Raw genomic sequence first — 15658 nt, forward strand, 5'->3', positions numbered from 1 at the left:
GGGCTGGTTCGAGTACCCGGCGGAACGGCAGCGGCTCTTCGAGGCCCTCGCGCGGCACAACGCGACGGCCTTCCTCGTCTCCGGCGACGTCCACTTCGCGGAGCTGAGCGCCTACGCCTGCGAGGGCGGCGGGCGGCGGCGCGCGGTCGCGGAGCTCACGACGTCGGGGCTGTCGCACGCGTGGGGCTCGCGGGACCCGGCCTTCTACGACTCGCGCGCGCTGCACCGCTTCAAGCACTTCGCCATGGTCGTCCACCAGTTCATCCTCCGCCGCTTCGTCTGGACCTACCAGCTCCCGGGGGGGCGGTACCACCTGGGCCTCAACGCCGGCGAGCTCGACGTCGACGCGGAGGCCGGGACGCTCGTCGCGCGCGCGCTCGACCACCGGGGCCGCGTCGCGCTGGAGCGCACCTGGGCCTTGGAGGAGCTGCACGTCGGCGCCCTCGGCGCCGGGCCCCTGGCCTGCGCGCCCGTCCGCGGCGCCGCGTCGCGGCCCGCGGCGGCGCTCGGCTTCGCCGCGACCTACGCGGTCGTCGCCGCGCCCGTGGTCCTCTACCTCGCGCTCACGCTCGCCCTCGCCTACCGGGTCCTCCGCTGCGTCTGGGCGACGCTCTCGCCCGACCGCCTCAGCCGCGCGCGGAGCCTCTCGGACCTCGTCTTTCTCGTCTGACGAACGCACTGCATTGTAACAAATCCCGCCGGCGCGCCGCCGCCGCGTAACGGAGATAGGGCGCGTCGTTACGACTTTCGGCGCCGGCGCGGGGGGCCATCCGGAAATTGGCGGAACGCGAGGAGCGCCGCGCGACGGAGCTCGCGGTCGCGCAGCACCAGCTCCGCACGGAGAAGGCGACGGCGCTCCAGGCCCGCTCCGCCAACAAGCAGGCGCGGGACGCCGCCGAGCGCATCTTCGGCGACGGCGAGGGTAACGAAAGGCGTCTTGAAGTCAAATTGCACCTCGTCAGATTCTTCGAAACTCTTCGAAGCAAGCTCGCATCAGGAACTCATCGCATCTTCGGCACTGCGACGCACCCACAAGCACGAACACGTCTCGCTGCAATGGTTCGACCGCTTGAGGACACGACCAACCACCTCGCGCCGCGGCGCACGAAGTTCGCGCCCGCGCGGAAGCCGGCACCGTTGCAAGATCTCGATGCAATCGCAACCAAGCCTTACGTTCCCGAGCGCAAGAAGCACGCGGAGCGGCCGACGACGAAGATGAATCGGTCGTTGCAGCTGCTCTTCGTCGCGTGGCTCGTCGCGCCCTACGCCATCTCAAGCCTCGTGGACCCGGTCGGCTGCGCGGCCGCGTGGCGCTGGAATCTCAACACGCTCAAGCACCTGCACGCGTACCAGTCCTCGCCGCTGTTCCTCGCGGCCTGCGCCATGCTCGCCGTCGAGCGCGTCGTCTACACCGTCGTCTGGTGCTACCCGAAGGCCTGGCTCCGCTTCACGCGCGGCGTCCTGCGCGACACCTACTTCTACGGCGCCGGCGACAACGTCGTCGACGTGATCTACAAGTTCTTCAAGATCAACAAGTGCTTCCAGGGCGGCGGCTTCGCGCTCCTCTACTTCCTCGCCGCGCCGGCGATCCGGCCGGGCGAGATCTCGCTCTTCCAGTGGGTCGTCGGCGCCAACCTCGTCGCGCTCGGCCAGGCGCTCAACGTCGGCATCTACCGGAGCATCGGCAAGGTCGGCGTGTACTACGGCTACAAGTACGGCATGAGCGTGCCCTGGTGCACGGGCTTCCCCTTCAACGTCTGCTGCGCGCACCCGCAGTACCTCGGCTCCGCGCTCACGGCCTACGGCTTTGTGCTCCTCGCCGCGACGGACGCGCACGTGCTCCGCGGCTGGGGCGGCCTGGCGCACGTCCAGGCGCTCCAGTACGCCTACATGTCCTTCGTCGAGCACAACCTCTGAGGGGCCTCTTCCCCGCGTATCGCGAGCGCGGCCGCCTCGAGCGGCCGCCCTCGACGCGCCCGCCCTCGACGCGCTCCCGGCGTCCCGCTGGTCGTAGCGTGTATGTTAAATAAGTAGCCCTTGTGTGGATGGGCACCGAGTTCCCGAGCTCAAGGAGCCTCGATGATTACCCTACGTGGCGACGTGGACGTAGGCCGTGGTGAGGACAAAGGCCGTCGTCACGTTGAGCGCCGCGACGGTGCGCTTGGTGCCGTCGTGGTACTCCGCGCCGAAGTAGGAGCCGATGTTCGTGTAGGGCGACAGCGCGCCGAGCGCGAACGCGCGGCGCGCCGTCGGCGGCGCGCCGGCGCGGACCGCGGCCTAGGAATTCAGCGGCACGAGCGCGACCTGGACGAACGACCTCGTCGCGACGACGGCGGACACGTCGCGGACCTCGCGCGCCCGGGCTCGGCGCGGAGAGGCCGATGAGCGCGAACACGACCGGCGCGAAGGCGCTCCCGAGCGCGAGCGACGCTGGCCCGCGGTCATCTCGCGGCGTCCTCGGCCTCCCGGTCGACGATCGCTTGGACGCGCTTCTTGAACGCGGCGAAATCGTCGGGCTTGGACGCCTGCTCGTCGAACGGGTCGTCGTTGTAGCCGCTCGAGCATGGATCACCCCCACAATAATGGGCGCCGTACACGGTCTCTGTCGGCTCCTGCTCTCGCTCTGGCTTCGCGCCGACGACGCGCGCGCGTCGTCGCGGGTGCGTCGACGGCACGAAGCCGAGCGCGGTAGAGGCGAGCAGCATAGCCGCGACCGCGCGCGCGCGCATTGCTCGCAAACTCGCGCGCAGCTCGACCACGCGCCGACGCAGCCCACCAGCCCGCGTCAAGAGCGTCAAGCTTGTCGAAGATCGGTCGAAGGTGCCGCTGCCGTGTCTTGTTGCAGCACGCAATGGACTCAAGCCCGCGGGCGCAGCGAGAGGTGGACGCACCGCGCACCGCGAGTTCGCGGGCGCAGCAGCGAGAGGACGGCGAGTGCGAGGAGGGCGAGTGCGAGGCGGACGACTGGCTCTCGCGCGCCCGCGCCCTTGGGCCGCGGCTCCGTGCCCTCCATTCCGACGAGCCGAGCGCCCCCCACGACGCGTCGGCCTTTCCGAGCTGGACGCAGCTGCACGTGTCGGCGCCCGGCGGGCGGCACGACGGCGAGTCCGGCCGGCGCGCGCTCGACGCGCTGCGCCGCGACCGGCGCTTCGACGCGCCGGACGCGTACGCGCGGCAGTGCCGGGCGCTCGGCGGCGTCGACGCGGCCGCGTGCCACGTCCTGCGGGACTACGGCGCCAGGCCCGGCGAGTTCTACGAGGAGGTGCGCGAGGCGCAGAACGCGCTCTGGGCCGCGGCGCGCTGCGCGCGGGGCGCGTCGAACGAGCGCGCGGGCCGGCACCGCGACGCGATCCGCTGCTACGCCGACGCCGTCGCGCTCGACGACACGTCCGCGGACGCGTTCCGGGGCCGCGCGCGCGCGGCCGTGGAGACCCTGGACGAGCCCGACGCGCTCCTCGACGACGCCGCGGCGCTGAAGCGCGCGCGGCTCGCCGTCGACGACCTCGCGCGCGCCGCGGCGCTCGGCGGCGAGGACCGCGGCGACGCGGACCTGCGGCGCCGCGCGACGGAGACGCGGGACCGCTGCGCCCGGAGCCGGCCGGGCGTCGTCGTCTCCGCGTCCAACGACGCGCGCGCGCGCCAGGCGGCGCGCCGGCCCGGCGACCGCGCGCCCGCGGCCGCGCCGTCGTCGTCGTCGTCGGACCGCCTCGTCCGCGCGCTCGTCTCCGCCGGCCGGAAGAAGCACAAGAAGGAGAAGAAGGAGAAGAAGAAGGCGCGCGCCTCCTAACCGACGAGTCTAGAGTCTTATTTGGCGGGGCCGGGGGGCGCCGGCGGCGTCGCGATGCCCGCGAGGCTGCCGCGCGCCGGCGGGTCGCGGACGAAGCGCCGCGCGCGGTCGGCGACGTGCGCCATCGCGGCGCGCGCCTTCGCGTTGTTCACCGTCGCTTCGATGGCCCGGTCGAGGTACGCGAGCGCCGGGACGACCGCGTCCGAGAGCGCGGCGTCCGCGGCCTCGGACGCGCCGGGGACGAAGGGCGCCGCGCCGCCGGCGGTCCTCTGCTTGCACCCCTGCAGGAAGTAGCAGAGCTCCGACGCAGCCCGCGCGTTGGGCGAGGGCCCGCCGACCGAGAGGCGCTCCGCGACCGCGCGGCTCAGGAGCGTCTCCGCGAAGGCGGCCCAATTCACGGGGACGGGGTCGCTCCTCGTGACGAGCTCAAAGTCCCGCGCCGCCGCGGCGTAGTCCCTGGCCTCGAGGTTGGCCTCGGCGCGCAGGTAGGCGACGGTGCGGGTCGCCTCGTGGGTCGCCTCGCGGGTCGCCGCGTCGCCGACGCCGCGTCGCGCGGTCGCCGCGAGCTCCGCGTCCGTGCGGTCGAGCGCCGCGGCGGCGGCCGCGCGGAAGTCGGGCGCGGGGCCCGGGGCGCCCGCGAAGGCCGCGCTCGCGCGCGCCCACCACGTCGCGCCGCCGCTTCCGGCGCCGGGCGCGCACGCGGCGGCGAACTCCGCGCGCCACGCCGCCGCGCTCCGCGGCGCGTAGGGATCGTACTTCGTGTGGAAGTTGGAGACGTAGGCCTCCGGCTTCACGTCGTAGAACGCCGCGCACCGGTCGCGCCGCGCCGCCGCGCCGCTCCGCAGGTCCTGCAGGAGGCCGCCCGCGATCGCCACGACCGCGACGGCGGCGACCGCGGCCGAGCCCCAGCGCTGGCACTTCTGGCCCGCCGCGAGCGCCTCGTCGAGCGCGGCGTCGTCGTCCCGCGCCGCGGCCTTGGGCGGCGACCGGACCTTCCGCGGCGTCCGGGCCTTGCGCGCGCCGCCGCCGCCGCGCGTCGCCGGCGGCGGCGTCGCGGGCGACGCGGGCGACGGCGGCGGCGGCGCGGTCGCGGCGCCGGCGACGGCCAGCGACGGCAGCGACGCCGCGCGCGCGGCCGGCGCCGGCGGCGCGAGCGCGGCGAGCGCCGCCGCGGACCGGTGCCGGCGCTTCGACCGGGCCGTCACCCAGGCGTCGGGCGGTGGCCGCGGCGCGGGCGCCGGGAACGGCGCGTCCAGGGACGCCTCCGTGACGCCGGAGACGAAGGAGACCTCCGACGGCCCGCGCCGGTGGCCGCGGTCCGGCGCCTCGGCCTCCGGGGGCAGCGACGCGATGGTCCGGGTCCCGGCCTCGGACGCCGCGGCGTCCGCGGGGTCCGAGGGCAGGGACGCGAAGGTCCCGGCCTCCGAGGCCGTGACCCGCGCCTCCTCCTCCGCGACGGCGGCCGCGGAGTCGCCGGAGTCGCCGGAGTTCGGCTCCGACGGGCGCCGCGGGTGCCCGGAGAAGGACGCCTCCGTGACGCCGGAGACGACGGAGATCTCCGACGGCTGCCGCAGGTGGCCCGGCTCCGGCGCGGGCGCCGCGGGCTCGACCGACGGCGTCGGGCACGCCGAGCTCGCCGCGGCCGACGGCGTCGTCGCCGCGGAGCTCGCCGCCGCGGCCGCGGGCCCCGACTTCTCGGACGCGAGGGCCGACGTCTCGGACGCGACGGACCAGGTGCCGGCCTCGGAGGACGCCGTGACCTCCGGCGGCGCGGCCGCGGCCGCGCGCGCGGCCGCGGACCACGCCGAGAGCCGCGACGCGGCCTCGGAGCCCGTGACCTCGCGCGCCGGCGGGCCGTCCGCGCAGCCGCAGGGCACGCGGCGGCCGCGCCAGCCGTCGAGGAGCGCCGCGGCGGGCGCGCCCTGGGCCCGCAGCACCTCCGCGAGCACCTCGGCCCGGAGGCCGTCGCCCATGCCCCGGTCCTCGAGGCGCTCGCAGAGGCCCTCGAGCGCGACGTCCGTGCCCGCGTCGCGCGGGTCCGCGGGCCGGTCGGCGCAGAGGCAGGACGCGCAGCCGCAGCGGCAGGCGTAGCGCCGCACGGCGCCCCCGGCGAGCAGGGCCTCGACGACGCCCGCGAGCGACGCCGGCGCGGGGAACGCGACGCCGTCGCGCTCGACGCCCGCGGCCTCGAGCGCGGCGTCGACGGCGGACGCGGCCGCGGGGCGCAGGAGGTGGAAGGTCGCCGTCGCCTTGGCGAAGTCCGCCTCGTAGCGCTCGACGAAGAGGCCCGCGGACTCGAGCGCGCGGCTCGCGACGTCGACGCACCCGGAGCAGCGGACGTCGCCGACGACGACGGCCGCGAGCGCCGCCTCGGCCGCGGCGGACGCCGGGGACGCCGGCGGGGACGCCGGGGGGCTCCGGGGGGGCGCCGGGGGGAGTTTGAGCGGGTCGAACAGGGGCGGCGTGGGGGGCCGCTCCTCTTTCGATTCGTCGACGCCGATCTCGTCGACGGGCGCGGCGTCGAGGGCCCGCCACGCCTCCAGGGGGCGCGAGGGCGCCTCCGGCGCGTCGTCGGCGCTCCAGTGCTTCGGGCCCGATTTTTTTGTGCGTCGACGAGTCATCAGGATCGTGTACAATGCTCGCCCGGTCGGCATTTTTTACCGCAATAGCGCACGCCGCGCGCGCCGAGGCTCGAGCTTCGGACAATATCTTTTTGCGCAACAGCCCGCGCGAGCCTCGCGCGGCCAAGCCGACGTCGTCGCGGCGGGTTACGGCGCGGCAGCCGTTTAGAGTACACGTGTAGGGGTCTAAAATATCGGCGGTACCGCCCCGCCGTGAACCACCAGCTGAGCGCACGACTTAAAATTTTTTTTTACCGATGCGGCACGTTGTCCCCGCCCGCCTCGGCGTCCGGGAGGGCCACGTCGACGCAGTCCGTCGGCCCGGCGAGCCCCGCGGGGCAGCAGTCGAAGGCCGGCCGGTGCTTCGTGTGCGTCAGGAAGGGCGCGCCGGCGCCGCGCGGGCCCGGCCGGCCCTTGGCGGGCACGGCGCGGAAGGCCGGGAGCGCGTCGCCGCCGCACGTGCCCGGCCGCGGCGCCGTCGGCGCCATGGGGAACATGAGGAAGTGGGGGAACTCGAGGAGCAGGTCCTCGCGGAGGTGGTGGAGGCCCGCGCCGCGCGCGCCCGCGGCTTTGCGGAGGAACTGGGGCCAGGCGGCCTTCACGTAGTCGAAGACGACGACGCGCCGCGCGTGCTTGTAGGTCAGCAGGCTCCCGGACGAGTAGTTGCGGCTCACGTAGTCCAGGAGCCGCCCGTCGTAGGCCAGCCGCGGCGCGTCGACGCTCCAGAGCGTGAAGAGCGCGTGCCAGAGCACGAGCTGGTCCTTGTCGCCGCACCGGTCCGTCCACCAGAGCTCGAGGAGCGCGCGCGCCCAGTCGCCGCGCCGCACCATGAGCACGGCCGCGTTGACGAAGACCTGGTAGTGCTCCGTGCCCGCGGCGACGTCGACGCCGGCGCCGAGGAAGGCGAAGTAGCACTCGAGGAGGCCCGGCCGGAGGAAGCTCGCCCGCGTGACGACGGCGTCCGCGTCGAGCACGAGCACCTCGTCGACGCCCGCGCGCTCGAGGGCCGCGTGGACGGCGACGGCCTTGATCCAGTGGTTGCTCGCGCGGCCGAGCGCGCACCGCGGGCTCGGCGCGACGGTCGCGTCGATGTCGCCGAGGAAGAGGAGGAAGTCGACGCGCTCGCGGCCGCAGTAGCAGAGCTTGTTCCAGACGTAGAGCGCCCATGGCCGCAGGTACGCGGCGTCCGTGGCGATCGTCAGCAGCGCGGTCCGCTTCCCGACGTCGTCGTAGCGCCGCGCGCAGAGCAGCGGCGCCGCGCCCGGCGCGGCGCCGCCGTCGCCGCCGCCGTCGCCGAGGATCGTCTCGCGGCGCCCGCTCGCGGCGACGAGGTGCAGCGTCCGCGCGCCAAAGTCCTCCTCGAGGGCGCAGCCGAGCTCCACGGCCGGCCACGGCGCGCCGCCCAGCGCCGTCGCGTTCGCCTGCCACGGCCGCGTCGCGTTGCGCACCCTGCCGTGCCGCCGCCGCGCGACGACGACGGGTATGACGAGCAGAGCCCACCGCGCGGCGACCATCATCGATCACCAAAGCAATCTGAAGACTGTGGCCCGCTGCGAGGCGCATCGCAATTAATCAACAAAGCCAACGATGAAGGGCATCTTTCCTTTCAACGAGCCGTATACGCGGGCCGAGAGAGAGAGCAAGCTCGGCGTGTATAGCGTCGCCTCGTTATCACACGAAGGACTTCTTCTCGTCGGCGCCCTTGAGGCGGTCGCCGCCGAGCTTGTTGCCGACGGCGTGCATGGCCGAGGACGACGAGCCGAAGTACTCGCTGCCGCTCCAGACGACGAAGCGGCCGTGCTTCCAGACGCCGTCGCGGCACTTGCCGTTGCGCGTGCGCGTCGTGCCCGCGCCGTGCTTCTCGTTGCTCTTCCAGTGGCCCTCGTGCTTCTCGCCGCTGGGCTCGAGGAAGACGCCGAAGCCCGTCCGCGCGCCGTCCTCCCACTGCCCCTCGTACTTGGTGTTGTTGCCCCAGTAGTACGTGCCGACGCCGTGGAAGCGGTTCCGGCGCCACTCGCCGTCGTAGGTGTCCTTGGACTTGTAGTAGACCACGGAGCCCTGGCCCGACTTGTAGCCGGCCTCGAAGTTGCCGCGGTACTTGGCGAAGGGCGTCCGGTACGTGCCGAGGCCGTGGAACGCGTCGTCGGCGAAGGCGCCCTCGTAGACCGTGCCGTCCTCCCAGGTCTCCTTGCCCTCGCCGTGGCGCTTCGACCGCCGCCACTCGCCCTCGTAGACGCGCTGCCGCTGCTTGCCCGGCCGCCGCTTGTACGTGTAGACGCCCGCGCCGTGGCGCATGCCGTTGCGGAACGCGCCCTCGTAGACGTCGCCCGTCGGGAAGACGCACTTCCCGTGGCCGTGGCGCACGCCGTCGTCGAGCTGGCCCTCGTACTTGCCCGCGCGCGCGAGGTGCGCCGGCGGCGGCTCGGGCAGCTCGCCGTTGTAGGCCTTGTTCGGGAACTCGTCGGCGGGCTTGCCCTTGGACGACCCGCGGCGGTGGCCCTTGCGGCTCGGCGAGCCGTCCTTCTTCTTCTTCGAGGGCTCCTTGAGGTTCGCGCCGCAGCCGGCGCAGAAGTTCGCGTCGTCGCCGTAGGGCCGGTCGCACTGGTGGCACTTTTTTTCCCGCGGCTTCGCCGGCGACGTCTCCGCGGGCGCGCTCGGCGGCTGCACGACGCGGCCGATCTCCTGGTAGACCATCTTCTCCATCTTCATGCCGATGGCCTTGCTCTTCGCCGCGCCCGACACCTTCTCGAGGCCCGCGCCGGCGGCGGCGGCGAAGGAGATGTCCAGGTTCGCCTTCTGCGCGGGCGCCGGCGACGACGCGTCGAAGGCGCCGCCCTTGCTCGACCCGCTGCCCACGGAGAGGTCGTCGGTCATGGTCTCGATCTATTGGCGGCCAGCCGAACGATCGAAACCAAATGATGCTCGAGCTAACGATCGAGGTCCATCGAGGCGCTGGGCAGCCCAATTAGAAATTAACTAGGCCCTATATTGAACGTTCAAGAATTGTTCAAGGGGCCGCTTTTCACGATGTTCGCGCTCATCATGATCCTAGCCTCCGCGGCCTCCGCCCACGTCGTGGACCCCAAGGGCCTCGTCCGAACGCCCACGGGCGCCACGGTCGCGAACGCGTCGAACATCAACTCCGCCCAGTCGCGCGCCGTCGTCGCCACGGGCGTCGACTCGGCGTGGGTCAAGCACCTGGGCCCCTCGGACTCCCTCGACGCCTGCGGGGCCCTCTGCGCGGCCCTCTCCGCCGCCAACGGCACGGCCTGCCGGAGCTACACGCGCTACGCCGACGCGCACGCCAACGAGACGCTCCGGGGCAAATGCTACGGCCACGTCGACCGCGCGTGGCTGCCCCTCGCGCAGGACCACGTCGACGCGGGCATCCTCGACCTGCCCTGCGCCTCGGCCCTCGACTGCAGCCTCAACGGCGCCTGCGTCGCGCCGTCGGACCTGCCGCATCCCGTCTGCGAGTGCGACGGCGGCTGGACGGGCCCCCGCTGCGAGTCGCTCGACTTCGAGGACGTCGACGGCGCCGTCCTGGGCTTCGACCCCGTGGAGGGCGGCGCGAACATGTCGAGCTGGGGCGGGGGCATCCTCCAGATCGACGGCACCTGGCACCTCTGGGCCTCGGAGCTCGCGAACCACTGCGGCATCTCGTCGTACACAGGGCAGCAAAAGAGAGCGAAATTCCCAACTTCAAAGGCTCCGATCTCGGCCATTTTCCACTCGTTTTGGCTGACTTTTGGACGAGCGATCATCTCTCGGAACGGTCTCGAAGCGTGGATGCTGTTTCCGGAACGCGCGCGCGCGGAACACTCACGTTGAAGCGACGTTGAATCACTCTTGTGCTGCCCAGGTCGTACATCCTCAACTCGGGCGTCGTCCACGCGACGGCGGCGGACGTCGCCGGGCCCTACGTCAAGGACGGCGCCGCGGGCTACGTCATCCCGCCCTTCGCCCACGAGCCCGTGGTGTCGCGCGCGCCGACGGGCGAAATCGTCCTCGTCGCGGTCGCGGGGCAATTGAACGCGTCGTTCCCGAGCTGCGACTGCGTCGACGGCACGACGGTCGCCGGCTGCGGCTGCGGCGCCATCCCGGGCAACGACTGCCACCCCCAGGTGCCCACGCTGCTCTTCGCCGACGGACCCGCGGGCCCCTGGACGAGCCGGCCGCTCTTCCCCGACGCGACGCGCGGGGAGAACCCGAGCGTCTGGATCGCGCGCGGCTCCGGCGTCGTATGCGCGCGCGTCGAAAAGGGGGGAGGTCGCCCCATAGGTCCAACGGCAGCGCCTACGGCATGTCGCGCGGCGGCTCCATGTCCGCGTTCGCGGCCGACTGGCGGAACGCGTCGGCGTGGGTCCACGGCGTCGAGGGCGCGAGCGGCCTGCCCGGCAAGCCCGACGTCGAGGACCCCTTCATCTACCAGGACGGCGAGGACCGCTTCCACGCGCTCCTCCACAACCTCGAGGGGCCCCACATGGGCGCGGACCCCATGCTCGTGGGCGTCCACGCGTTCAGCGAGGACGGCCTCGCCTGGCACTACGGCGGCCTCGCCTACACGAACGTCGTCCGGCTCGCGGACAACACGTCGGCGACCTTCAACCGCCGCGAGCGGCCCCACCTCGTCTTCGGCGAGGGCGACGCCGCGCGGCGGCCGCTCGCGCTCGCGACGAGCGCGGAGGCCCGGGGCGCCGGCGACCGGAGCTTCACGCTCGTCCAGGCCCTCCGCTAAGTTAGGACAGGGACCGCACGAGGCGGTCGTCGCGGAAGAGCGCCGCGCGGTCCGCGGGCGTGGACCCGGAGACCGTCGTCTTCCGCTTGTCCGCGCCGGCCTCGAGGAGGATCGTCACCATGCCGTAGAGGCCCCGGCTCGCGCAGAGGTGGAGCGGCGTCGACCCGTCGCGCTTGACGGCGTCGACCTCCGCGCCGCGCGCGAGGAGCGCCTCCGCGACGGGGAGCGCGTTCGTCCACGCGGCCACGTGCAGCGGCGAGTCGCCGTCGAGCGTCCGCGCCGTCGCGTCCGCGCCGGCATCCAACAGCGCCTCCGTCGCCTCGCGGCTGCCCACGGCCGCCGCGAGGTGCAGCGGCGTCGACCCGTCGGTCGTGCGCGCGTCGACGACGGCCGGCGCGCGGCCGACGACGTCGAGGAGCGCCCGCAGCGCGTCGAGGCGCTTGTGGCGCACGGCGAGGTGGACGCAGGTCTCGTGGCAGCCGCCCCGCTGGGGCAGGGCCGGGTCCGCGCCCGCGCGGAGCAGCGCCGCGAGCGCGCGCGCCTTCCCGCGCTCCGCGGCGACGTGCGCCGGCGCGAGGCCCCGGCGGCTGTAGGCGTCCGGGTCCGCGCCCCCGGCGACCAGGTCGGGCACGAGGGGCGCGGGGTCGAAGTCCGGCGGCCGCGCGCAGCCCACGACGCGGTGGAGCGGCGAGAAGCGCTCGACGTAGTCGCGGCGGTCCGCGTAGGGCGTCGCGGCGTCCTCGGGCGCGACGCCGCGCGCGCGCGGCGCCGCGCCGTCGAGGGGCGCGCGCGCCGCGGCCGCGAGGAGCGCGCGCGCGGCGTCGACGGCCCCGCGGCTGCAGGCGACGTGGAGCGGCGTCGACCCGTGCTCGTCGCGGCGGTGCGGGTCCGCGCCCGCCCTCAACAGCGCGTCGACGATGCCCGGCCGGCCCGGCAGCGGGCTCAGCGCGCAGTGGTGCAGGGGCGTCGAGTCCGCCGCGGCGACGAGGCGCGTCGGCGGCGCGGCGTCGACGGGGCTCGCGCCCCTGGACCGCGCGTTCGCGTCCGCGCCGCGGTCCAGTAAGAGCGCGACGACGGCCCGCGACGCGCCCGCGGCCGCGAGGTGGAGCGGCAGCGCGCCGTCGCGGAGCGACGGCCCGTCGAGGGGGAACCGGAAATCGCCGAGCAGCGCCGCGCAGCACCGCGCCGCGCCGTTCAGCGCCGCCGCGTGGAGCAGGCCGTCGCCGCCGAGCGCGTCGACGCGGAGCTCGTGGAGCACGCGATGCTCGCCGACGGGCCGCAGCGCGTCGAGCATCGCGTCGGCGTCGTCCCGGCGGAGCGCGGCGACGGCGCCGCGCGCGGCCCGGAGCCGCGCGGCCGCCTCCTCGGCGCCGGGCGCGGCGGCGTCGGCCGACGACCGCGGCGACGCCCGGGGGCTCGTCGACGGCGGCGCGGGCGCGGGCGCGGGCCGCGGCGACCCCGGCGACGGCGGCGACCCGGGCTGGCCCGCGCCGCGGCGCGAGCCGCGGCCCGCGGCGCGCGCGAGCTGGAGCGCGCGCCGCTGCTGCGCGTGGAGCCGCCCGAGGATGGCGGCCCAGTGCTGCATCTCCGGCACGTCGCGCGCGTGGTCCGCCAGCGCGCTCACGAGGTGCGGCCGCTGGAGCACGACGCGCGGCGCCGCGTGCGGCGGCACGCTCCCGAGGCCGAGGCGCGTGCGCAGCTGGGGCGAGTGCGCGAGCACGCCCGTGATGGCGCGGCAGACGACGGCCGCGCGCTCGTTGGACAGGTGCAGCGCGCCGACGCCGCCGCTCCGGGGCTGCGGCGCCGCGGCGCGCGTCGCCGCGGCCGCGGGCGCGGGCGCCGCGGGCGGGATCCACCGCTCGGGCATGGCCGGCAGGCCCCGCGCCGCGCGCCACTCGCCGATCTGGGCGCGGAGCGCGTGGTTCGGCACGAGGTTCGCGCCGCCCATCGGCTCGCGCGTCCGCGGCGACGTGTCGTGGGTCGCGAGCCACGTCGCGATGGCCGCGCGCTCGTAGGAGTGGCCGTCGTTGGCGACGACGGGGTCGCCCATCATGGACAGCGTGATGGGACAGAGGAGCTCCGGCGGCTCGTCGCCGGGGCTCGTCGCCGCCTCGGCCGGGGCTTCGGCTTCGGGAGGCTCGGGAGGCGCGTCGTAGGCGCTCGCGGCCCCCGTCGCCGACAGCGACGACGACGAGTCGTCCGCCTCCTGCGCCATGGCGTCGCCCTCGAGGGAGGATTCGTTCGCGCCCATGGTCACTGGCGCCGCCGGGAGCGTCGAGACTGGCCAGCTCGCATCCAGCGCCTCGCGGGCTGTGGCAGCTGAAGGTTGGCGATGCAGCGCATGGTGCAGCGCTCAGCGCGTGGGCGCCGACGTCCAGCGCCAGACGCGCGGGCCCAGCGCACGCAAAAATTAGCCGAAACCGCGAGAAACGCGCCGTTACTCGGCTCGGACGAAGGGGCGACGCGCGCTCACCGCGGCGCGAGCGTGCCGAACGCGCGGTCCCAGAGCGTGAAGCGCTTGGCGAAGTTGCAGGCCTTCGGGCGCGTGTGGTGCGCGTCGTGGTCCCGCGTCGTGAGGGCGATGCCGAGGAGGCGCGGCAGCCAGACGCACTGGGGGAACGACGTCGCGTCGCTGTGGCAGCCGCAGTGGCCCGCGACCTCGACGTAGGCCTTGTAGGCCCAGAGCAGCGCGGCGTCGCCGGCGGCCAGGGGCCGGCCCCGCGCGGCCGCGAGGGCGCCGAGGGCCGCGAGGGCGGGCAGCGCGTTGCACGCGACGAGGTCCGTCGGCGACTGCTCGTACGCGAGCACCGGGCCGAGGCCGTGCGCGCCGTGGGCGCCGTGGTGCGTCGCGTGGCTCCGGCGCAGGAACCGCGCCAGGGCGCCGCCGCCCGCCGCGTGGCAGGCGCGGTGCGCGCCGTAGTGGCCGAGGTCGAAGGCGACCTCGAAGCAAAAAGACACCGCGACGAACGCCGCGGGGCCGCTGCGCGCGCCCGCGGCGGCGACGAGGCCCGCGGCGCGCGCGGCGAGGAGCACGGCGCCGTCGACGGGCGCGGCGACGAAGCAGAGCTTGAGCCACGCGGACCGGCGCGCGGCGGCCGGCGGCGGCGCGCGCCCGCCGATGCGCTCGCGGCCGCGCGTCGCGAACTCGAGGAACAGCACGACGGCGGCGTCGCGGCAGGCGCAGGCGACGACGCAGGCCGCGTAGGCCCGCGCCAGCGGCGGCGGCGCCGCGCCCCGCAGCTGCCGCTCGAGCCACGCCGCGGCGACGGCGACGGCGACGATGGCGCCGTTGACGGCGACGAAGGGCCGCACCCAGCGCAGCGGGGGTTTCTCGGCGGACGTTTTTGTGGTTGCCGGGCGCGCCCAGGCGGCCAGGGAAGCGGCGGCGACGACCATGGCACTGCGTTTCTGTACTACAATCATAAGCTTTGCCGCGAGCTACGGCAACGTCAAGGAAGTGTCGATGTTGGTGGTGTGTCCTCGGCGTGAGCCTAGAGCGTGAGCCTGCGGCGGCAGCCTTCGCGACCAACGTGCCAAATACCCTCTCCTCCTTCTTTACGTCGCCGTCGCGCCGCGCGAAGCTACTTCGAGGGTCTTAACTTGGCCTTAAACTTGGCCGTGGCCGCGGCGGAGGAAGTGGCGGAGGCCCGCGCGCCGTGCACTGGCGAGACAAGCAAAGTAGGCTCAAGTTACGACGGCCTTGCGCATGACGACGGAGTAGCGCGGTCCCCACTCGCGGATGAGCGTCGGGCTCCGGAGGTCGACGAGCTCCGTCGCCGCGGCGTCGACGCCCCAGCCGTAGGCGTCCGACGCCGCGGCCTCGCGCCACCAGGCCCGCGTGACCTCCTCCGCCGGCTCGGCGCCGGGCGGCGGCTTCAGGTACAGGCCCGCGCCGGCGTCCGCTTCCGCGCGCGGCGGGCGGATGTTGCCGACGAAGACGACGCCGCCCGGCTTGACGAGTCGCGCCATCTCCCGCACCCAGCGGCCCGTCAGCTCCGCCTCGGCCTTCCCCGTCGCCGCGCCCGCCTCCACGTAGCCGCAGAGCGCCGCGTCGTAGGAACGGCGCGGCACCCAGGACAGGTTCAGCGAGTCGCCGACGCAGAAAACACCATCGGGGAGCGCGCGGCGCGCCTCGTCGAGCGCCGCGGACGACACGTCGTTGCCCGCGACGCGCAGCGCGCCGAGGCGCCGCCGGAGCCCGCGCAGGAGCCAGCCGGCGCCCACGGCGCTCTCGAAGACGGCGTCGCCGGCCGCGAGGCCCAGGCGCGGCGCGACCTCGTCGACGAAGGCCTCGTAGTCGTCGTAGGCCACGCCCCAGTTCCCGACGTCCGCGACGCCGTCGCCCTCGTACCAGTCGACGACGCGGCCGTAGGTCGTCGCGCAGTGCTGCGCCTGCCACTCGCAGCAGTCCAGCGCGCACCGAGGCGGCGTGGTGTAGCGCTGGCGGCCCGGCTGCAGGGCCGCTGCCGGGAGGAGGAGGAGCAATTTCATCGACGACGCGTCGGCTGGTCG

At 74.7% G+C, this 15658-nt stretch overlaps 4 protein-coding genes across 4 annotated transcripts in view; 1 reads left to right on the forward strand and 3 right to left on the reverse strand.

Annotated features, from left to right (window-relative positions):
* The window catches only part of AURANDRAFT_67115 (hypothetical protein), a gene marked incomplete at both ends in the record, with an annotated part of 1217 nt that extends 547 nt beyond the window's left edge, over positions 1-670 (forward strand). The window contains one exon of the mRNA XM_009042456.1: positions 32-670. Within this exon, the coding sequence (XP_009040704.1) occupies positions 32-670 (639 nt within the window). The remainder of the gene's footprint in view (positions 1-31) is intronic.
* Positions 671-8199: 7529 nt separating this feature from the next.
* AURANDRAFT_12476 (hypothetical protein) lies at positions 8200-8796 on the reverse strand (the record flags this gene model as incomplete). The annotated part of the gene is made up of 1 exon (XM_009042462.1): positions 8200-8796. A coding segment is annotated over one exon (597 nt), but the record flags the coding sequence as incomplete, so codon positions are not given.
* Positions 8797-11204: 2408 nt separating this feature from the next.
* AURANDRAFT_5945 (hypothetical protein) lies at positions 11205-11564 on the reverse strand (the record flags this gene model as incomplete). Its single annotated transcript, XM_009042461.1, has 1 exon — positions 11205-11564. A coding segment is annotated over one exon (360 nt), but the record flags the coding sequence as incomplete, so codon positions are not given.
* A 1455-nt stretch (positions 11565-13019) lies between these two features.
* Positions 13020-13232, reverse strand: AURANDRAFT_9483 (hypothetical protein; the record flags this gene model as incomplete). Its single annotated transcript, XM_009042460.1, has 1 exon — positions 13020-13232. A coding segment is annotated over one exon (213 nt), but the record flags the coding sequence as incomplete, so codon positions are not given.
* Positions 13233-15658: the final 2426 nt, after the last annotated feature.

This window comes from Aureococcus anophagefferens, assembly GCF_000186865.1.
Source record: "Aureococcus anophagefferens unplaced genomic scaffold AURANscaffold_31, whole genome shotgun sequence".
Lineage (NCBI taxonomy): Eukaryota > Pelagophyceae > Pelagomonadales > Pelagomonadaceae > Aureococcus > Aureococcus anophagefferens.